Source organism: Mauremys mutica, chromosome 19, assembly GCF_020497125.1.
Source record: "Mauremys mutica isolate MM-2020 ecotype Southern chromosome 19, ASM2049712v1, whole genome shotgun sequence".
Taxonomy (NCBI): domain Eukaryota; kingdom Metazoa; phylum Chordata; order Testudines; family Geoemydidae; genus Mauremys; species Mauremys mutica.
In genome coordinates, this window is record NC_059090.1 from 19,059,260 (window position 1) to 19,082,155 (window position 22,896).

General features: G+C 43.2%; 2 protein-coding genes across 6 annotated transcripts in view; both read left to right on the forward strand.

Moving 5' to 3' along the window:
• The first annotated feature begins 715 nt into the window (after positions 1-715).
• On the forward strand, positions 716-14,860 carry DDX52 (DExD-box helicase 52). 2 transcript variants are annotated; one of them, XM_044994106.1, is made up of 15 exons: positions 716-918; positions 1,340-1,604; positions 3,251-3,390; positions 4,408-4,593; positions 5,260-5,403; positions 6,225-6,336; positions 7,085-7,157; positions 7,337-7,540; positions 7,944-8,034; positions 9,329-9,451; positions 9,708-9,858; positions 10,294-10,369; positions 11,247-11,318; positions 12,451-12,543; positions 13,603-14,860. In XM_044994106.1, exons 1-15 carry the CDS (start codon positions 832-834, stop codon positions 13,655-13,657), a joined length of 1,872 nt encoding a protein of 623 aa, XP_044850041.1. In that variant the 5' UTR covers positions 716-831; the 3' UTR covers positions 13,658-14,860. The 2 variants fall into 2 exon arrangements, with proteins under 2 accessions (XP_044850041.1, XP_044850042.1); XM_044994107.1 differs by having other exon boundaries at positions 754-875.
• A 4,788-nt stretch (positions 14,861-19,648) lies between these two features.
• Positions 19,649-22,896, forward strand: part of SYNRG (synergin gamma) — a 63,662-nt gene continuing 60,414 nt past the window's right edge. For all 4 annotated transcript variants that reach the window (XM_044993760.1, XM_044993762.1, XM_044993763.1 and 1 more), the window contains exon 1: positions 19,649-19,749. In XM_044993760.1, coding sequence (XP_044849695.1) covers positions 19,649-19,749 — 101 coding nt within the window. The remainder of the gene's footprint in view (positions 19,750-22,896) is intronic.

The window sequence follows — 22,896 nt, forward strand, 5'->3', positions numbered from 1 at the left end:
TTTTCAAGTTGTGCAATAACATCTTATCTCAAAAAGTTCATAGGGAGACAGTTATGTCCTGATGTCATGATATTTTTAAGGCACATGGGTTACATTTTGATACAGGAGTACTGCACTCTGATAGCAGCAAAGTGATGGGACGTTATTTTGGCTTGATATAATGACCGGGAATCATGATGCACTATCTTGCATGGCAAGGACACACCATTGCACAGTCTTTTGATACAATCGCCAGGACAACACAGTCCAAGCTGTAGCTGCAGCAGAGCTCAAAGTTAACAATGACACACATTATCCAGGGGTGCTCGCCACCCAAAGCCAGTGGTGCGCCCCGGGGGCTCCCCATGGCCACTCAAGACGCGATGGCTCGGCGAATACGCAAACGCAAAATAAATAAATGACAGCCCATGACGTGGGGGTATTACATCATCCCGTGACGTTGTAATGTGAGCACGTGTCACCGTGACGCAACGCTGCCAGGCAACGTGTTGCTATGATGCCATTACATTACACTGCGATCATGGGATGCTGTGACCGCGTCACGTCACACTGCAGGGTGTTGCCATGACATCACATCACCCGGGGAGCAGCCGGGCAAAGCCACGTGCCCGGGGCTGCGAGGGACCCGTAGCTGACATGTGCCCTGGGGCAAAGGGACCTTCCGGCCGTGACCTAGCCGGAAGTGACGATTTTCTCCTGCCGGACCCAGCTTTGTGGAGCAACGGGCAGCCCTCGGCCGCAGAGCATGCCGGGTAGCGCCGCGTTCCGGCCCATGCGCAGAGCAGGGCATGCTGGGAAGCGCCTCGCCGCCGCGGTGCATGCCGGGGAAAGATGGATGCCCACGGGCTCTTCCGGAGGCTGGGGGCTGGCGCCAGGTTCGATCTGAAGCGCTTCAGGCAGGACGCCCGGCGCTTCAAGGTACCGCCCGGGCCGGGGCCGGGTCAGCGCCAGCCCCGCCCCGGCTGCGAGCCGGCGCCTGCCCCCCCCCGCCCCGGCTCCGGCGTGATGGGCGGGTTCTGGCGCCTTGGTCGATCTCCCGGTCCCTGGTTCTGGCCCTGAGTCTCGGCCCAGTCTCCGGGGCCGGGTCTGTAGCTGGGTGCCCAGTCCTGGCCCCTGGCATTGCTAAGTGGCTGGTCCTGATGCCTGCCCGGTTCTGTCTCTGACCCTGATGGTTCCCCCGCCCTTGCGGGATGTTCTAGCCTCAGGATCCCTTCCTCGGTTCCTGGTTCTGGCCCGCTTTGGTGTTTGTTAGAATAGTCAGTGCAAAGCACTTTTCATTGATACTGGAACAGTTCATTCAGTCGGTTGAGTTCGTTCTTTCTTTTTTTTTAAATTTCAGGTGGTAAAAGTGAGAGATGCTGAATTTGACTCTCCAGAGAGTCTTGACTTTTTTGGAAGCAAAGATACAAAGCGTCCAAATATTTCTGAAAATGGCCTGGGAACAAATGGCTCCAAGAAATCCAAAGCTAAAATACAGCCACTTGAATCGCACATGGATGAGAAAGCAGATGACTCAGAAGAGAGGCTTAATGCAGGGACTGCAAGGAAGAGAAAACAAGACACAGGGAACTTTGAAGGGAAGAAAAGGAAGCGAAAGACCCAAGGTAGTGAGATTCTTCTCTTCTGTACAAGAGAATGTGTTCCAATTGCTTACATAACAGAAACTGAACTTCAGTAACAAATCTGAGAAATCTGACTTGTACGAACAAGTGTAGGAATTACCAAGCAAAAGAAATTTCTAACACTAATAAATTGGGTTATAACAAATGCCATGAAACTCCTGTGAAGGAATACAAGCTCTAAAAGACTAGTACTTGATTCTTGTCATTGTTTTAAATATCTGCTATGCAAAGGTAATTTTTAAAACAACGGTTTTCTTAATTCCTTGCTTTTTGAGTTAAATTTCTCACTAAGATTAATTTAAAAATAAGTTGCTCACTGATGTCTTTGTATTTTAGTAATACTGAACTCTGATAATACTGTCCAGATAGTCCCACTCTGTTTTTTAAAAAAGAGAGGTGCCAGGATGCTGCAGAGTTCTTCCATCTCAATTAGCTAACTGCTGAAGTCTCTTGAAGCCTGATGACCAACAATTTTGTTCCAGTATAACTGTGTTGCTTTTGGGAGTGGATGCAGCTATGCTGGAATAAAGGTGACTGAGCAGTATTCTTCTCTGTTTAGTTTAGTAGTTAGGTTGGAGGTATAGGGTGCTTTTCAGTTAGGTCTTCTAGGCTGCAATTATGATTATATCTGGATGCAAACCATATTAGTCTATAGGTAGGAGAAGTAATAACTCGATGGAAAAAAGAATGTGTCTTTATATGCTGTCTGTCTTAATGATAAAACAGTAAGGCCAGGTCATGTGATAGACTTTTGCTGGTATAGCTACATCTGTCGGGTGTGGAGAGGTGAGAGCCCTGACTGGTATAGCTGCTGTGCCAGCAGACTCCCCTAGGATAGACCCAGTTATACTGGCAGTTCTGCACTTTTACCAGTATAAGTTGTTTGCATTTACTGTGTTGGTACAAATCTCAGTTTTGCCAGTAAATAATTTCATCTATGCTAGGAGCATTTTAACAGTATAGGAATATCAGTATATGGGCAAAGTATATAAACTCCTGGTTTAGGTCATGAAATTGCATAATATCACCACCACTGCTCTTCTGATATCTTGTATCTAGCATGATTGAATATTGAAAACAAATAGTCAATTAATTTATTTAACAAATATGGCATGGAATAATTGTAGTAAAATAATGGAAGTGAAAGCATTATTTATTGAATAAATTATTCTTGAGTTCAGCTCTTCTTGTATCACTTTTCCATAACTTTCAGATGCTTTTTTCTTTTTGGATTACAAACTTGTGGGGGTGGGGCAAGCATCTTTATCATCTTACATGTCCTTAAAGTACCTAGCACTGTTGGGGTGTAAATAAATGAATAACAGATGCTGATGCAAATGCAAATTAATTGGCCCTTAATTTATTTTATGATAAATATCTGTAGAAGTTACCAGCTACGTTCTTGGCCAGAAGCGGCTGGAGAGATTTTTTGGCTGGCTGAGTTCAGGACTAATGAAATAATCTTGCCAGAATGCAGAACTAAGGCTGAGTCTGTAACCATTGGAGTCAATGGGAACATTACCATTGACTTCATTGGTCTTAAAGTCAAGCTCCTAATGTCAATTCCTCTTACTATGTTGTTATTTGACTTGATATTTATATTTAATAATGCACATTGAAACTTTTAGCACCTGTTCCAGTCAGTTCTGATGTGGAAAATGATGGGATATTGTGGATGTCCTCTTTGGAAACAAAGATTAAAGATACAAGAGAAAAGCGGGAAAAGAAACCCACTGCAGAGAAACTGGAACAACTCAGACAGCAAAGGGTGAGGCTTGCTTATTTAAATGTAGCTAAAAATAGTTGTGTGCTCACTTGTATGAGCATGTCATCTGGAAGCTGCAGTAATTTGCTGCGTCGTCTTTGTGATGAAGTCAGTATAGTGTGACAAAAGAATTGGAAAATTGATCTAGATGTGCATAACTTACTAGTGTCACAAAAAGGAACTTAATCTAGGGTCAGTTAATAACTCTAGCTATGATTCTATACAAAGACTTGTTGAAGTGCTTAAGTTAATGCACGTCAATAGTGGACTACAGTAGAACTTCAGAGTTACGAACACCTCGGGAATGGAGGTTGTTCGTAACTCTGAAATGTTCCTAACTCTGAACAGAAGGTTATGGTTGTTCTTTGAACATTGAATTAATACAGCTTTGAAATGTTACTATGCAGAAGAAAAATGCTGCGTTCTCTTTATTTTTTGGTAGTTTACGTTTAACACAGTATTTACCTTTTTTTTTTTTTTTTTTTTTTTTTTTTAAATATCTGCTGCTACCTGATTGTGTACTTCCAGTTCCATATGAGGTGTGTGGTTGATTGGTCAGTTCTAATGTATTCCTATGTGTAAATTTAAGTACACGAATAAGTCTTTGCAGGATCACTGACTTTATCTGTAGTATAGCAGCTGTTAATGGAGAAACTTAAATGCTGACAATAAAGCTGTAACGGTTGTGACTGTTCTGTAATTTTCTTCTAGGAAATGGTTTTAAAAGCATTCAGTTTGAAAACTATTTAGAGCATTTATGGGGTATTTTTGGGGAGGCATCCAGGTGTGGTTGTTAAGAGAACAGGAATGGGAATCAGAAGACTTGGGTCCTATTTTCAGTTCTGACATCAACTCTCCCTGTGTGAACTTGTTCAAGTCACATTTTCACATCTGTAAAATAATACCTTCGTGAAGGTGTTATGAGGCTTAATCAATTTATCTGAAAATGTACTATTGAAGAACAAAGTGGCTGCTATTATTTTCTGACATGTTGTGTAATTTTTACATTTTGCCTTCTAGATAAACCATTTCAGAAATAAACACAAGATTAATATCCAAGGAACAGATCTCCCTGAACCAATTGCCACATTTGAGCAGCTTCAAGCAGAATATAAAATCCTGCCTAAAATAATGCAGAATATTCAAGCTGCTGGCTTCCAGGTCCCTACGCCAATTCAGATGCAAGCCATTCCAGTCATGCTTCATGTAAGTCTCCTTGTCTTACACTTTGATATACAATGAGATGGTATGACTCGGACAGAGAGTTCCCATTCGGGACACGAAAATGTTATTTGAAAATAGAGTAAACATAGTGCTGTAGTTCATACTCAAATCTTGTGATGGTATAACTAGTGGAAACAGCTATATCTTAACTTCCTCAAATTCAGTATTTTTCTATTGCTAGGAAGAAAGTTTAAATATAACCTCAACTTGCAGTAGGTGCAATATGGTTGAGGTAACACAGTGTGAGAAGCTTATGATTGATTGTGTATGTAGTGAGAGCAGCCAGTAAGAGTCACACTGTGGCATGCAGACCCGTGGGGAGAGTTTTGGGCGAGTGAATAATTCAGGTTGGAAGCCTGAGTTTTGTGATGTCAAAAATACTTCAATTTAAAAGTTGTTGTTTTTTTCCCCCAAGACAATCTGAAATCTGAGTGGTTTTTGAAGCCATGTATGTATTACTCTGTGTAGGGTTTGTGTGTCTTTTTGTTGTTGTTGTTGTTGTTCCAAAAGCTACCCCACTATGTATTGTTGTATATTTCAGACTCAACGAGAGCTAGCGTGTGATTGATTTTTGTTAATGCAGCTTTTTGCATTTAATAAAAAACACTAAATGTAAATGTTCAGCTTTTTCCTGTTTTATATTCATAGGGTCGGGAACTTCTGGCTTCAGCTCCCACTGGATCAGGAAAGACTTTGGCTTTTAGCATTCCTATTTTAACACATCTGAAACAACCTATGAATAAAGGATTTAGAGCTCTGATCATATCGCCTACCCGAGAACTTGCTAGTCAGGTAGGGATTTTTTTTAAGTTGCCATAGAATAGTTATGCACTGTATTTGTAAGTACTCCCATTATTCTGGTTCAGAAAAAACAGTAGCTTGGTGGACCTGTTTTTCTTTCCTACCCTCAGACTTTCAAATGTATATGAATGTTTAAAGAAATGTTTGTCTTCTATGCTTTGGGGTATTCTGAACTGTAAAGTATCAGAGGGGGTAGCTGTGTTAGTCTGGATCTGTAAAAGCAGCAAAGAGTCTTGTGGCACCTCATAGACTAACAGACGTTTTGGAGCACGAGCTTTCGTGGGTGAATACCCACTTCATTGGATGCGTGCAAATGTAAAGACATGGTTAGAACGGGAGACTGGGACTCAAGACTCCTGGATCTTGTTTTAAAATTCCATTACAACTTTTAACAGTTATGCTCCAGCAGATAAGCACAGGAGATGTTAGTGCTACCTTATTCTCTGTATTTGAGGCAAAAACATCCTTTTAAGTCTTAACTCAAGTAATCAATTTCTGCTTTGTTCGTGGAGTTCCATTTTACATCATCGGGAGTTTTGTGTATGTAGTGAGAGCAGCCAGTAAGAGTCACACTGTGGCGTGCAGACCCGTGGGGAGAGTTTTGGGCGAGTGAATAATTCAGGTTGGAAGCCTGAGTTTTGTGATGTCAAAAATACTTCAATTTAAAAGTTGTTGTTTTTTTCCCCCAAGACAATCTGAAATCTGAGTGGTTTTTGAAGCCTTGTATGTATTACACTCTGTGTAGGGTTTGTGTGTCTTTTTGTTGTTGTTGTTCCAAAAGCTACCCCACCATGTATTGTTGTATATTTCAGACTCAACGAGAGCTAGTAAAGCTGTCTGAGGGGACTGGATTCAGAATACATATGATCCATAAAGCAACTGAAGCAACCAAGAAGTTTGGGCCCAAATCATCTCAGAAATTTGGTAATCATTCTAATGACTGCATAGGGATTCTCTGAAACCTTTGAAATCTAGAACACAAGCTTTAAGTGATGTATGATTTAAACAGGTCAGTAAGTGCCATCCAAGTCCTGTGGTCACTTGCTTCTGTGAATACAATATCCTTGGAATCAAGATGTTAAAAAAAGGTGGGAGGAAGAGAAATAGCTCCAGAAATTAAAAAGGGGAGAGCTACCTTTGCTGTACAAAACAAATGCCACTTGAATACTGGAAAAGCAGCTTGGGGTGGTGAGGAGAAAACAAGCAGTCTGATGACTAACTGTGCTGCGTCACTCAGTTGTTGGAATACAGGCATGTAGCTGAGTTTGGTTATGGAAAGCAGAGAGTGGCAACCACTTCAGTGCTTTGTGGTGGCTTATTAATGCAGAATCATTGGGCTCTGCCATCGGAATCTTCTCCACCGCACGTTGTGAACTATATCTACTTAACAAGACTTTTAGCTTTTATATAACTCTGGATGTTAACAAATCCTCACAACGTCTTTATGTTTAAAGGAAATAAATAAAAACAAACAGCTCCATTTTTACAGATGTGGTAATCAGAAACACAGAGAGGTGAAATGACTCGCCCAAGGCCTCTCAGCAAATCAGTGTCAGGTCAAGGATTCGTGCTCTTGGATCCAAGGGCTGTGCTCAGACCATGCTGCATATCTATTTCAACACGATTTCCCCCCCTCCTGCTTCTCTTTAACATTGTTTTGCTTTTTCTATAGATATACTAGTGACTACTCCAAACAGACTCATTTATTTGCTGAAACAAGATCCTCCCGTCATAGACTTGACAAGGTATGAAGAGGGGTTTTTTAAAGTTTGTTTTTGCTAGTGACTTTCTTCCTGTCAGAATCTCTGAACAAGTGCGAGATCTATGCATGCACAAAATTTAAACCTGTGATGTCCTTTCAGGACTTGTATTTTTCTCCCGTATAAGCTGCTACTATTGAACAAAAAAATATTGTTTTTCCTAGAGTTGAATGGTTGGTGGTTGATGAGTCAGACAAACTATTTGAAGATGGGAAGTCGGGGTTCAGAGACCAGTTAGCCTCCATTTTCCTGGCATGCACGTCCCATGTTGTCAAAAGAGCCTTGTTCAGCGCAACCTTTGCATTCGATGTAGAGCAATGGTGCAAACTCAACCTGGACAATATCATTTTGGTGTCTATTGGAGCAAGGTAAGTGTGCAGGTATTGACTCAGTCTTCTTTCTTGTGGGATCTCCTGTCTGATTCAGCCAGCTGTTGGCCCCTACCTAGGCAGAGAACTACTTGCATCTCCTCTACGTTTAGTTGTATATTCCTCAGCTGTTCAACTGCTGCCACAGTTTCAGCCATCTCAACGATCAGATCTGCGGGGCAGTATTATGCATGTATGGGTCCTTTTTGTGCAACAGGGGAAGGTAGTGTTCTGCATTGAGTATTTAATTGCTCAGAGTAGGGAGCATTACCTTGAGGAGGAGGAGGGTGTATTGGAGAAATTACTGCAAGATGTGAAGTATTTCTTTTCTCAGTAGTAAACTTCTTATACCTGTAAGACACTAATGACGACTTCTTTCTGTGTGATTTGATTTTTGTTTCAGAAACTCTGCAGCGGAGACAGTAGATCAAGAGCTCTTGTTTGTTGGCTCAGAGACAGGAAAACTACTGGCAATGAGAGACCTAGTTAAAAAGGTAGTTATGGGTGACAGAGCACCTTCCTCTTTGCTTATTATCTTACTAACTCAGCTGCAGTGCACAATGTGCTGCATTGGAAAAAGACCGAATGTATGTTTTGGTCTCAGTTTTTTAACCCACACTCAAGTAAAATAGAGACAGAATTTCTACAGTTCATTGTCAACTAAATTTTACTTGAAACTGTATTTTTGTTGTTGTTGTTTTGTAGTCATGTAGCTGCTTAATTCATTCTTCTAGGTCAGGGCGGGCAAACTTTTTGGCCTGAGGGCTGCATTGGGTTTCTGAAATTGTATGGAGGGCTGGTTAGGGGAGGCTGTGCCTCCCCAAATGGCCATGTGTGGCCTGGCCCCCACCCCGTGTCCAACCCCCACTGTGTCTCACCCTCTGACAGCCCACCCCAGGACCCCTGCCCCATCCAACCCCCCCTTCTCTCTGTCCCCTGACTGCCCCCGGATTCCCTGCCCTTAACTTCCCCCCGCCGCCCCATCCAATCCCCCCTCTCCTTCCAGACTGCCCCCCACAGGACCCCTGCCTCATCCACCCCCCTGCTTCCTGTCCCCTGACTGCCCCTGGAACCCCTGCCCCCCGCTGCCCCATCCAACCCTTCTTCTCCTTCCTGATTGCTCCCCCAGAACCCCTGCCCCCATTCAACCCCCCTATTCCCCGCCCACTCACCACCCCAACCTCTGTCCCACACCCCTGGCCCCTGACCTCCCCTGCCCTTTATCCAGCCCCACTCCCTGCCCTCTTACCGCGCTGCCTGGAGCACCGGTGGCTGGCACCGTGGCTGCACCAGGACAGGCAGCCGTGCCGCCCGACTGAAACCAGCCACACATCACGCGCTGGGCCGGGCTCTGCAGCTGCACTGCCCCAGGAGCTCACAGCCTGCCACCCAGAACCTTGTGCTGAGCTGAGTCTGGGGGGAATGGGGGAATAGCAGGGAAGGGGCCGGGGGCTGGGCTAGCCTCCCTGGCCAGGAGCTCAGGGGCCGAGCAGGAGGGTTTCGCGGGCCGTAGTTTGCCCACCTCTGTTCTAGATTGAAAAACAGATTGTTGCTTTCTATGTGGCAAATTTAGTCCTCATCCCAAAGCCCAGGTGTAATTCATCTAAATCAGAATCTGCTTAATCCAGACCTCAGGAGAGTTTTTGTAAGTCAAAAATCACCGTCTGAAATGTAAACTATGCAGGCTGATTAAATCCATGGCAGCACAGTACTGAAGGTGAACTGAGATGGGAAAAGGACTTGTAAGCAGAAACCTTGAGAGCCTTAAACAAGCTTCTTCTCTTGCAGGGATTCACGCCTCCTGTCCTTGTTTTTGTGCAGTCCATTGAAAGGGCTAAAGAGCTCTTCCATGAGCTCATTTATGAAGGGATCAATGTGGATGTCATCCATGCAGACAAAACACAGCAACAGGTAGGAGTCCGTAAATGTAGTTGTCTTGTACAGAAACTGTTCAGAAAGCAGATTGTACAAGCTGTCCTGTAAAAACTAGAACATCCATCTGCGGTAGTTGCGTGACAAGTGGTCTTGTGTCACACATGTTGTCTTTTGTTTGGAGGGAGGGTGGGAATTGGACGTACTGTTTAGTATAGTGTTGGCAGATATCAATACCTCTTCCGTTCTCAAGCTGCTAATTAGAAAGTCACTTACACAATTTGTGTTTCGCCAGAGAGATAATGTGGTACACAGTTTCAGAGCTGGGAAGATTTGGGTGCTCATCTGCACAGCCTTGCTAGCACGAGGGATTGACTTCAAAGGAGTGAATATGGTCATTAACTATGACTTCCCAACCAGTGCCGTGGAGTACATCCACAGGATAGGTGAGTAAGCGTTCTTGGACAAAGCAGGATGTGTGGACTCATTCTCTGTCTGTGTTAGCTTTTGAATGGAGAGTGTTGTCTGGTGTTTAGAGTAGAAATCTTGCCATCAAGCCTCCTGGATTACCCCAACTCTGACACTGACTCTGCTACATCATTTAACCTACTTCATGCCTCCGTTCGTCCATCCGTAAAACTGGGTTTCTCGCATATCTCCAAGAGGTTTTATGATCCTTAATTCTTGTTTGTAAAGTGTGTTTATATCCTTCGTAGTTGCAACTTGTTACTCTTACTGTGAACTACGTGGCTAAGTGAAAACTGCTAAGTCATGTATTGGCAAACTGCACTTGGTGATAGTTAGGGAGGAAGAATTACTTCTTCATTAAGCTGCTGGAAAGTATTAAAGTAAAAACTCTTAACTTTATTGGTCTTTGACAGGTCGTACTGGAAGAGCAGGACACACAGGAAAAGCAGTTACTTTTTTTACTGAAGACGATAAACCTTTATTACGAAGGTAAATTGGGAAATGTGACAGTGATGCTCCTTAAGTTTCACTCCCACGTTGCGGGATCCTTTCTCAGGACAAACAATTACCAAATGGTTGTGCATTTGGTATTAAATTCCTCACCCCAGCATAAAAGTGTCAGTTCTCAGCTCTCTGTCTTTGGACCTGCAAGGTGATCTGTCACCAGATTACCCTTTAGTGTGGGAAGCTTAACCTTGACGTGTTTTGTGAATGCACTGATAGAGAATTCAGTGTCCTCTCACTTGCTGCACTCAAACCCAATAATGGCAATACGAGGGACTGATATATTAACAGCACAGTTTATAAGCATACAGTGAAATATCAGGGCTCGTTGGTGGAATTGGTGAACATGTGACTTTTTAATAGCAGTAAGGCCAATGCAATTGACCTGGTCTGCTACGTAGCTGTGGGTGCTATTTTTTTGGTCCTCCTAAGTCTCTTGCCTTGCACTATCAAACAAAACTGCTGATAGTTTTTTCAAGAAGCTTCTGCATTCTGCAGTGGTTTTGAACCTACAGTCCTAGTCTCATCCCTCAGCCTACTGATGCTTGTGAATTAAGTCTTTGGCAAAACTTTCCTTTTTGGCTTCTCATTACTCCAGTCATTTACCTACCATAGTTACTATACTAATGGAATTTTAGTTTCAGTTCATTACGAGCCAGTGAACTTGAGTGTTTTGTTTTCATCCGTATCATTTGATTGTTACTGTTTGCTCTTTCTGCTTCAAACTTCCCTGGCTCATTTCTTTTCCTTGCAGATGAGAAGTAACCTAACTACTTCCTAGAAATAGTTGTTCTGCATTAAATAACTATATATCTACTCAGGAATTCAGTACTTTGATATTTTCCCCTTCCCTCTCTTCCAGTGTAGCCAATGTTATCCAGCAGGCTGGTTGTCCTGTGCCAGACTACATAAAAGCCTTCCACAAACTGCAAAGGTAAGGTTACTTCAGTTCCCCCTTGTGATTTGTGTGACATTTGAGATTAGGAGAGTTGCAAGCAATCTGTTAGATATTGCTCTTTCTGTGCAGGTGCTTTCAACTTTTCTTCATACATATTGTTAGAATTAATATTCGACATTGTTATGAAAGGTAGTTAAAATGGTGGGGGGGGGCGAAGTTTGATGTTGGCCTCTTGTTTGTAGCACCAGGTGCATTGAACAAATGTGAGCAAAACAGATTAGTAAACATAATTAAATTATGTGTTGTGTGGATAAAAGCAGGACAAGAGAGACTTCCAAAACTTAACTTCTTTAGTAGTTTGAACTTAACAAATCAAATACAGATATTTTCATTTTTAGTCTGGATGATTACATTGGACAGTTAGAAACAAAACAAGGAATGTTTTGCTGTAAGGGAATATGATTCTAGTTTTTCTTCCTTCTGATTATTTTACATGTTTACATGGGCAAATCTATAGCTGCACTTTTAGGAATAAAAATAGCTGTTCCCAGTGTTTCTTTTTTAAGAAAGCACTTGTTTTAAATTCTATAAAAACAATTATCCCCTTGGAAGACTCAGGTTTCTAAGCATCCCCTCCTAGCATCCCCGTTTTGCATAGGTGGCACTCATTGCAGGATCAGAGCTCTAATGAGCATAAAATCCTGGAGGACTGCCAGCCTCTAACACTGCCCAACTGCTAAGATTGTTTCTGGACGTTTGCTGAAATTTTCAGTGTGTTTTATAAAAAACAAAACAAAATACTAGTATCTTTTTTTCATATAGGTCTGACTACTTTTAACACAAAGCTAGAAATCTGTTTGTACATACCATTGTCCACATGTTTCAGCAATGCATACTATTTTTAAAACCTATTTAAAATAAAGATGGGCTTAATTGTGCAGAGGGAGGCAACCACTCTGGGGCAAGGACAAAGAAGGGGAAACTCCAAAAAAGCGGGCTAGCTGAATTGTTAAATCCTTGGAAGAAACCAGCTGTACAAAATTTGCATTCGTTGTTGGGAATTATTTTTTGGAGGATCTGCAGGTATTGTAAGTACCTAGTATTATTTCAGATGTTGAGCTTGCCTTTAACAGAGCCTTAATCTTATTTTCCTAAATGCCATATTCAGCAAACAAAAGAAGAAGCTGATTAAGAAACCATTGGAAAGGGAGCATATTCGTACCACTCCTCAGTACTTACTAGAAAAAGCCAAGAAAAAAAAGTACGTACCGAAGTGTCTTTCTAAAGGGCCTGAGGGATAATCTGTTTTTATTTACCTACAGGGAGAGAGTGAACTTCAGATTTTTTAAAAAAGAGAAAATTGTATGTAAATTTGCTGTTTACATGGATAGCTCAATTGACAGCTCTAGATACATTATCCACAACATAGGTCCAGCAATGGCACCAGCGGTGCAAGCTTCCCCATGTTTCCCTGTCAATGCGCTTCAGTCCTTGACCTCTCTGCTGAGACTGCTAGTAAGGGTGCCAATTTATGGTGGTGACTCTTCGCGTGAACATCTGTTCATTGGGAACCAGATTGAGGCCAATAATTCCTTTTACATGCCACCAAACAACTATTGAATGGTAGCAATTCAGCTCAGTTTGAAGCTAGGTTGAATTTGAACCTGTGACCTTGAAGTATAGCACTCCAGACAGCTGTCAATCACCCGAGCCAATCCACTCCCCTTCCTGGAAGTTTTTAAAGAATATGAAATATTAACAGAAATAACAAACCTGTAGTCACCATTCACGGTGGCTTAACCTCTGCAGTCAAGAATGCCTAGAATCTGTCTCTCTCGGGGCCAGTGGAACAGATTTCCAAAGGCTTGGGCTTGACTGGCAGAGACGCATGTCTCAGTGTGACATAAGATGAAGAGAAACAATTGCTCATTTGAAGAGGCAAAAGTTGGTTGCTGGATCGTACACTGGGTTACTACAAATGATGAATGTTTAAATGATGATGGTATAAACTCATCCCTATTTTAGGACCATGTGAAACTGGTTTATTGGTTTAATTTGAGTCCCTGTTTGTGTGCGTGGGGATCTGGCACAGTTTGGTCACAAAGGCCCAGTACTGCATTAGAGATAAATATATCTGAAGATTGTTGCTGTTAGATGCTTGTTTTATATTAAGTGCACTGAATGGTAAAAGTCTGCGATGTAAGTAGGCAAAAAGACACCTGTAATGGCAGGCTAATAAGTGGTTCAGATTCGTGGTTCATCTTTCAAGCATAAATACTCTTGGATGCATTAATCTCTAATTTGTTATTCTTCCTCTTAGGAAAATTATCCAGAAAAATATTAAGGAAAAGAAACCCAAGGAAGCAAACAAATGACTCTCAATTACAGACTGGTCCAGAAAGTTGACTACATTGTATGAATGATCCTGCCACCTGACAAACTGAGTTTGAAACTACTCACCTATTCGAATCTTAGACATGGAAAATGTAGGATGGCAGCAAAGGATTGGGGAAAGAGACTGTGATCACTCTCTGCCAACATTTCTTCCCTTTTTTATATATATTTAGTGTTAACACAAGAAAATTCTTAATGGAACACTGGTGGAGGAAGTCCATCAGAGTACTTCTTATAGAAGTGCGAGAGCATGCTCTGGTACTGAAATACCCCAAGCATCTGAGCAATTGCTCACAAATAGCATCTACTTGGGTTACAAGTATTATGTGGTTCATTATCATTTCTTGAGAACACTGTTTATTCTAGATTGAGGTATAAAACCATCCTTCGAATATTTTCTAAAGTTATAGCTAAGGGGGTCAGATATGTAAGAGCAGAGCACATAAGCTTTACTATTGTGCTGGGTAAGGATAGCTGTTGAAGATTTCCTTAAGCACATTGCTTCTGTTCATTTCGTGTACAGGATAGACTTTAAAGACACAGTCTTAAAACTATGTTTACTTTTTTTTTATTTTTGGCCATATAAATCAATTTGAAATAGATGTGTGACATCACTTACAGCACTAGAAAGGGACAGGAAAGCATATCAAACAATTGTAAAAACACCACTGAAGCTTTATTGTAGGGGTAATCTTAAACCTCAAAACAGAATAAACGGGATCTTCAGAAGGAGAGTTCTAAAACAAAGATTCTTCAGTCTGTTCATATATCCTTTGCAGAACATCTATGCAGACGTTTCTTTGATTCTTTACGTAAGAAAAGGAACACACACACCCCCCACATACCCTTCATTCTGCTCTCTCTTCACTTGTTAAACCCACTCTGTTCATACACTGTTTCCTTACCATGTAGTTCTAACAGTGAGGTAGTGGCTGCTTCTTCACAAGGATGATCCTTTGACATGTGACTGTCCTTGTTATTGGATAGCTCTGCTGCAATACACTGTCACTAAGAGTTCCATCTCCTCCAGGCTTTGTCACCGTTAATCCATTTTGTAAATGGATCCCAGCCATGCATACATTACCTGCTGTAGGCTACTGCTGATTGTTCTGTTGAAGTCTGTAGCCATTTTCTAAGATACAAGTTTTGTAAAGTAAGACAAAATAAAAACTGATCAACAGTCACTTCAGATTCCTGCTTATTTCCAAGTTAGGCTCAGATTACATTACTTTTCACACGTCTGTTGTATGATGCCTGTAAAACAATACATTGGAATTACGTAGAAATTGGTGTCTTGTTCTGAAATCTAATCTGTCTGAATTCATACATGCACCTATCATCTAAAAGATTTCCCCAGTTCAATAATATCAAGTCCCTACTAAAAGCCATAGAGTACCTTAGAGCTCTCAGAAAAATACCAACAGATGCCAGTTGGAGGTAAAAATTATAATGGGAACTGTTTAGCAATCTTAAATAGAAGGGTTACCACCACTTCCCCATAATATTACCAAATTGTAACGGTCAGTGTACCAGTTGCTGTGGTGCATGGTAAAGGACAGGAGTAACAGGAGGAAAACAATTAGCTCATGATCCCGGATAAAATTCCTGGTCACTGTCATGGGATCATTAATGTCCACGCATTGCAGCCAGCATTTTATTTTTTTAAGGATTTATTTGCAAAAGAGAGTGAACTGCATGAAACTCAGTTTAGCTACCGTAGCAGGAAAGAGGCCTGAGTTAGATATGAATATGTGGTTTCTGAAAGTCTAAGAAGTACAACCAGCACTAGACCACTGAGCAACTTAAGCAGCCGTGTATCCCATAGTATGTACTATTACATTAATCTAGTGCTGTTGACCATAATTTTGTATGGTCTTTATACCTGGAAGATGGCAAATAGGAACAGTCTGGAATTTTCATGCTTCCTAATATGTTTGAGCAGGCTTCTTGCTGATCTCATGGAGAGATATGAGCTACTGCTGCACAGTGCATGATTAGCTAGCAGCTCACACATCACCTAATCACAGAGTGCTGAAGTTAAAATACTTCTGTACTTTTAGCCAAACACAACTAAAGTGTAGAGATACAGTAATACTCCTGCTGCACTCTGAAAATGGGATGAGTCGCAAATTGACTTGAACATATTCCAAATCAACTAGCTCAGCAAGCATTTGAACAGTGTACTGTGCAATGACTATGGCTTTTTCTGGTACTGGGAGAGGACAGTGGCAATACTGGGAGATGCAGGATTCCACCATCAGGACCAGTGCATATATTGTAGCCCATGCACTGCTGCTCCTCTGCAAAGGAGCAGCATGCATCCTCAGCTAGAAGATGCTGCCATCTGCACAAATGGTCAGGAATTTGAGGGAAATGGGGGCTGTGGGGTAGCTGGACTCTGTTCCTAGGCTCCTAACCTCGTCACTTCCTGCAGTGGAAAAAGACTCCTAATGCTTCTTTTTTCTTTCTTCAGGCTGTTCCCCAGGGCATTAAGCATCCAGGGAACAGCTTCTAGCCTGATGCAGCTAATATAAAAATGACAATTGTACTGGCTGTTACTGTAGATCTATTTTTTCCAGATCAGAACTGAGAGAGAGCTGTACGGTCTTGTACATAAAAGGAATGGGTTTCTTTAATCACTGTTGGGAAGAGGAAATGGAGGATTCTGAATTTGTTTCAGTTCTAGCTCTGGCTTGTACTTATAGCTTTAGGGTTGTGACGTCTACAGTGTTGTACTTCTGAGACAAGCTGCAGGTCTTCGGGGAGAAGGTAGTGCTGAAAGGGCAGACTCAACAGAGTTCAGGAGCAATGAACCTCAAACTACCTGCAACTTCATTTCTCTGATACAGCACAATCTCTCTCAAGTGGTTTTGGTGCTTATTATAAACAGCGTGCATGCAAATTCTATTTACACACCTTTGTAAGATATTTGTCAGGAACAGTTCAGTAGACATCGAAGTACCATAGCAGGTGACAGTGTTAACCTTAACACAGACAAAAGTACAGCGAAATTTCCATTTTTCCACTTTTGCATTCTGAAGCACTGAGCCTATTGAAGTAGGACCAGAGCCGCAGCTTTACCCCAGAAAGCAGCTTGATGTTATTTTGGACAAATGCTTCATGAGTTTAGGTTCAGAGAGTTTGGTGTCTTCCTAAGAGACCCTCGTGAAACTGTTGCCTTCTGCTTCAACAAGCCAAATCTACACTCTGTCAGTTTTCTTCACCTGTTGTGCTTAGAGGATATATGAGCCTGAGGAAAAGTGATATGCTTTACAAAGTCTGCTTTTTTTAAAAGAGACTAACCCAAATGTAAATTACATAACATTTTTGTAATTGTTACTGTAAGTGCATGGATATGTAGGAACAGTTTTTTGTTAATTATCCAAGATGTTAATGTAACTGAAGACGTCCTGTCTAGCATACTGCTCCTGGAGTATCGCAACAGATTTTGTTTACTGAATACTAAGATAGCTTTCAGGAACCTTGGATGAGAGATTTACAATTCTTAATCTTGCATTTCTACATCATCTCTAGCATAGGATTTCAAAGCACTTTACAAACATTTTTACAATACTCATGTAGAGTAGGTAAGTACACCCATTTTACAGAAGGGTAAATTGACCCAATGAGACTGTGACAGAAACCAGCTTAGTCTGCATTCTGAGACCCTGTCTTAACCATTTACTCTACCCCCACTCCCATTCTAATGAGTGCTGCTTGTTCAAAACTTTTTAGTTCTTTGCTTGAGATTGGCAGTTTGATGCTTGAACTAGAAATGTGTAAAAGCAGCAAAGAGTCCTGTGGCACCTTATAGACTAACAGACGTTTTGGAGCATGAGCTTTCGTGCGTGAATACCCTCTTTGTCGGATGCATGTGGAAATGTGTAAAAAATGCTGTATGGATAATCTGCAAACTGCCCACATGATGTCAGTTTAACCTACATGAATAAGGGCACATATGACTATGAACTATAATTAAATCACACTTCTCAGTATAATCAGTTTCATCCTTTCTTATAAAAGGTGTTGATAATATATGATGCTCAGTTTTAAAAAGGTTTATAAGCACAGCCATAGTGTGGGCAAACTTCACTTGTACAGTTCTGGTACTGCATCTCCATTTTAACCTACAGGACTCATGTTTGTCTGTCCTGTGCCCATGCCCTGTTATAGCTCCACTCATATGCATCTGACACCTGACCTCCTGCAGCCCCTATTATTCCAATGCTAGCCCTCTAGAGCAACACTTGACAGCTGTTCTTTAAAGCCCAGATCCTACAAGCACTTAAGCATGTGCTTATCTTTTCTACCCTGCGTAGACCCACGGAAATCAAGGATTTACCGTATTTGAAATCAGTGGGACTCCTCAAGGCAGTAACATTATGCACATGACTATGTGTTTACAGGAATAGGGCCTACGTTATGTGATGAGGACATCTGGGTGTCAGGATGTAAGAAGAGACCAACCAAACTCAGTACTTGTGGTCTTACTAGCAGGGTCTCTGTAGGGTGTCTATGGGGGCACATACATCCCACCCCCAAGGGGGCAGTGTGGGGTCTCTGTAGGGTGTCTATGGGGGCACATACATCCCACCCCCAAGGGGGGCAGTGTGGGATCTCTGTAGGGTGTCTATGGGGGCACATACATCCCACCCCCAAGGAGGGCAGTGTGGGGTCTCTGTAGGGTGTCTATGGGGGCACATACACCCACCCCCAAGGGGGGCAGTGCGGGGTCTCTGTAGGGTGTCTATGGGGGCACGTACATCCCACTCCCCAGGAGGGCAGTGCGGGGTCTCTGTAGGGTGTCTATGGGGTCGCATACACCCACCTCCAAGGAGGGCAGTGCGGGGTCTCTGTAGGGTGTCTATGGGGTCGCATACACCCACCTCCAAGGAGGGCAGTGCGGGGTCTCTGTAGGGTGTCTATGGGGGTCACATACACCCACCCCCAAGGAGGGCAGTGCGGGGTCTCTGTAGGGTGTCTATGGGGGCACGTACATCCCACCCCCAAGGAGGGCAGTGCGGGGTCTCTGTAGGATGTCTATGGGGGCACATACACCCACCCCCAAGGAGGGCAGTGTGGGGTCTCTGTAGGGTGTCTATGGGGGCACGTACATCCCACCCCCAAGGGGGGCAGTGCGGGGTCTCTGTAGGGTGTCTATGGGGGCACATACACCCACCCCCAAGGGGGGCAGTGCGGGGTCTCTGTAGGGTGTCTATGGGGTCACGTACATCCCACCCCCAAGGGGGGCAGTGCGGGGTCTCTGTAGGGTGTCTATGGGGGCACGTACATCCCACCCCCAAGGGGGGCAGTGCGGGGTCTCTGTAGGGTGTCTATGGGGTCACGTACATCCCACCCCCAAGGGGGGCAGTGCGGGGTCTCTGTAGGGTGTCTATGGGGTCACGTACATCCCACCCCCAAGGGGGGCAGTGCGGGGTCTCTGTAGGGTGTCTATGGGGGCACATACACCCACCCCCAAGGGGGGCAGTGCGGGGTCTCTGTAGGGTGTCTATGGGGGCACATACACCCACCCCCAAGGGGGGCAGTGCGGGGTCTCTGTAGGGTGTCTATGGGGGCACGTACATCCCACCCCCAAGGAGGGCAGTGCGGGGTCTCTGTAGGGTGTCTATGGGGTCACGTACATCCCACCCCCAAGGGGGGCAGTGCGGGGTCTCTGTAGGGTGTCTATGGGGTCACGTACATCCCACCCCCAAGGGGGGCAGTGCGGGGTCTCTGTAGGGTGTCTATGGGGGCACATACACCCACCCCCAAGGGGGGCAGTGCGGGGTTTTTCTATAGGGTCTCACCACGCGGCAGCCTAGTCCGCAGGGGGCCTGACACACGCTGTCTCCCGGAGCCGCAGGGGAGGCCCGGCCCGGCCCGGCGGCCTGCGCAGAGGGCGGGGCGGGGAGGCCGCTCTGCCCCGGAAGCCGGCGCGGCTCAGCTGACGGCGGCGGCGGCCGAGCGGGAAGATGGCGCTGCGGCCGGGGCCGGGAGCTGGCGGCGGCGCTGGGGCCGCGGGAGGGGGCGGAGTAGCGGGGGCGGCCGGAGCCGGCAGCGCTGGGACCGCCGGGTAAGTGGGGAGAGGGCGGGGGGGAGTCGGGGTCTCGGCCCCGGCGGGGCGGGACTCGGGAAGCGCTGGGGGTTGATGGGTGGGGAGAGGGGGCTGGGGGGGTCTGACTGAGTCTGGGGGTAATGAGGGGCTGGGGTTGGGGGGTGACTGGGACGGTGAGGGGCTGGGGGTGTCTGAGTCTGGGGGTAGTGAGGGGCTGGGGGTGTCTGAGTCTGGGGGTAGTGAGGGGCTGGGGTTGGGGGGTGGCTGGGGGGGTCTGACTGGGGTGGTGAGGGGCTGGTGTTGGGGGGTGTCTCTGGGGGGGTCTGACTGGGGTGGTGAGGGGCTAGGGGTGGTGGTGGAGGGCTGGGGGGTGATTGGGGCGGTGGTGAGGGACGGTGAGGGGCGACTGGGGAGATGAAGGGCTGCGGTGGGGGGCGGTCACTATTTGGACTGTATGGGAGGAGAGGGGGTTGACTTGCTGGTTCACTTTGGTTTTTTCCTTGTCTAAGCACTGTGCCTCCATGTTTTTGGTTAGGGGGTAGTAAATGTTGCTTATGGCAGGAGTTGGATAGTTTGTGTGTGGGCTGCTGTGACTTGTTTGTGTGGATCCTTCTCTCTCTCCCCTATTAATGTGGAGGAGGCTTCCTACTGTCAGCAGTACATGAGGCATAATGGCGTGGTTGTGGTGGGAGAAGGAGAAATTGGAAAATGAGAAATATTATCACCTCTGTGTTATGTTTTGGGTGGAATTGGAGGCTAATCTTTGTATATCTCCTTTCAAACTGGGAATTGGTTAGAGATTTCTATTTAAGTAAAGTATTTATAGGGTTTAAGACTATAGCATTTTTCTGTGAAAGGATGGAGCTGTAGGACTGAGTCAGTCTGCTTTTGATAAGTGACATTGTATTAATCAGATATTCCTGGATACTTAAGTAAAATCCTACCTGCTTTGTGTTATCATCAAAGATCCCATGGCATTTCTCATACAAGCAGACATTTGCCCTGGTGACCTTCACCAAAATCACACACCCATACTTATGTAGGGTGCTTTCCTCCACCTGTCTGCCAGGTTACCACCCTCCACATTAGAAGTGTCTGCATTTCATTAGAGCTCCTGGGTATGTAATTTGTAAGGCACTTCAGAATCCCGTAGAATGAGAAGTGCAACAATATATATAAATCTGAAATATAATTATTTTGATCTGCTGCTTAAACATCCATCCTTTCTTTACAGCAACATTGTCAATTTAGAATTATGCATTGTAAACACTTCTACTTTTCTAAACACCTACCTTACTAGTGAGACCCTAGATTGTGAAAAATGAAAGGATTCTAAAATTCCAATTTACTTGTCACGATGCTTTTTGTAGCTTTATTCAATTCTCTAAGCTTAGGTGATGGAACTCAGTGAAGTCAATTTCATTATGGCTTATAGTTAGTTTCACTTAAAGGGTCTTGAGGCTTCTGAGTTAGAAACATGGTATGAAAAACACTTTCACCCTGTCAGTATTACTGCTTTACAGGCTCTGCACTCATTGGGAATTATGGGTACAAAAACTCTCAACTATAGACACAGCCTAGGAGTTTGAGTTGGGGAAAGAGTTCATTCTGTAGTTTGTTGCTGTTCTAGAAGCTATCACATGGATTCTTCATAGTAAAATCTGAATACAAAAGAAAATGATTTTTTTTTCTTTATCCTGCTGTTTGAGTGAAACTGATTGCTGGAGCCCAGTATCTGAAATTAGAGTACCTATTATGAAAAACTTACTGTTGAATGATACGATAATATTAAAGTGATGCTCCCAGTGGTATGAGGCTATTGTCAAAGATTTTCTGAGGAACTTCTGCAGGATATTACCGCTCTTGAACTTTGTCACAGAGATCTTCACTTTCTCTTTTTTACGTGATAATGCTTTTTAACCACACTTCTGTTCCTTGTTATCTCATATACAGCGCATAGTGAAATAAGTGTGTTGAATATCTGTATGTTTCTTCATATGTTGCATTTTAATGCTATGTCATCAAAAGTATTACTTCCTGCTTGTATAAATTTAGGTGTTTGGATACAACACCAAGTGCGGTTGAAATATTTACAAATCAATTATATACCATTGTGTAGAGTAATGTTGAATATGAAGGTATTCTGAAAGGACATGCCTGATAGAAAGGAGCTGTAATATGTATTTTATAAAATGGAACCATGGGCTATTACAAAGTATAGATCATGCTCATTGCATTTAGAACTGATTTTCAGATAGTTAATCTCCCCTTTAATCCCAAGCCAGTGTAATGCACAAGGCAGACTGATAATTTTAGCGCAGAACTTCTGGAAATGAGTCAGTTCCCTCTTTCACTTTTTTCATATTGATATAGGATGCCTATTTGTTCAATAAGTAATTGTCTTGTTAATTTAAGAAGTTTTTATAGGGTAAAATATGTCTTATTTAAGAGTAAATGAACTGAAGTTGCTTAGACATTGTTCACATTAGTTAACAGTAATTGATATTTTTTAAAAGTATGTATCAGTAACTTCTTCCTGTGACTCCCTAATGATTCAGTGTCTAGGAGTTTTTGTTTTTGTTTTAACTTGATGTGTATTTTCTCTTCTGTTTGTGTGTGTGTATATTTGAATAGCTATTTAACACTTCTACTTATACAGATATATAGATACATACATGTATACAGATACATCTTCCATACCAGAATTCCTGATGTTTTATATTTTCTCTTATTGCTAAAAACTAGCCAAACGTGTAACTAAATCTTTTACTGAACAAGGTCAATAGTGAATCCTAACACATTCAGAATTTTGATTCAGAGAAACCAACTTTTTCATTTTTATTTCTCACAGCCAGCCTCTAATTAGCTACAGTTTTTACAGATGCTTATAAATAAATCACTACTTAACTCTAGAAAGGGATAAATATTTAATGATCTGGCCTTTATTTGCTTACAACATGTGCTGGTACCTTAGTGTGCTTGTCCAGATTACATTGCATTTCAGTTAAACTAGAACAGAACCTTATTTCTACCACCAGAATCCTCACAAGGCAGAAAAGGGGGATAATTTAAAATAGTTGCGGATACTGTCTTTGATACAAGTGCTACCTTAAAATGTATAGCTCTAAAATAGCATTAATTACGCTAATTATTAATTTACTTCTT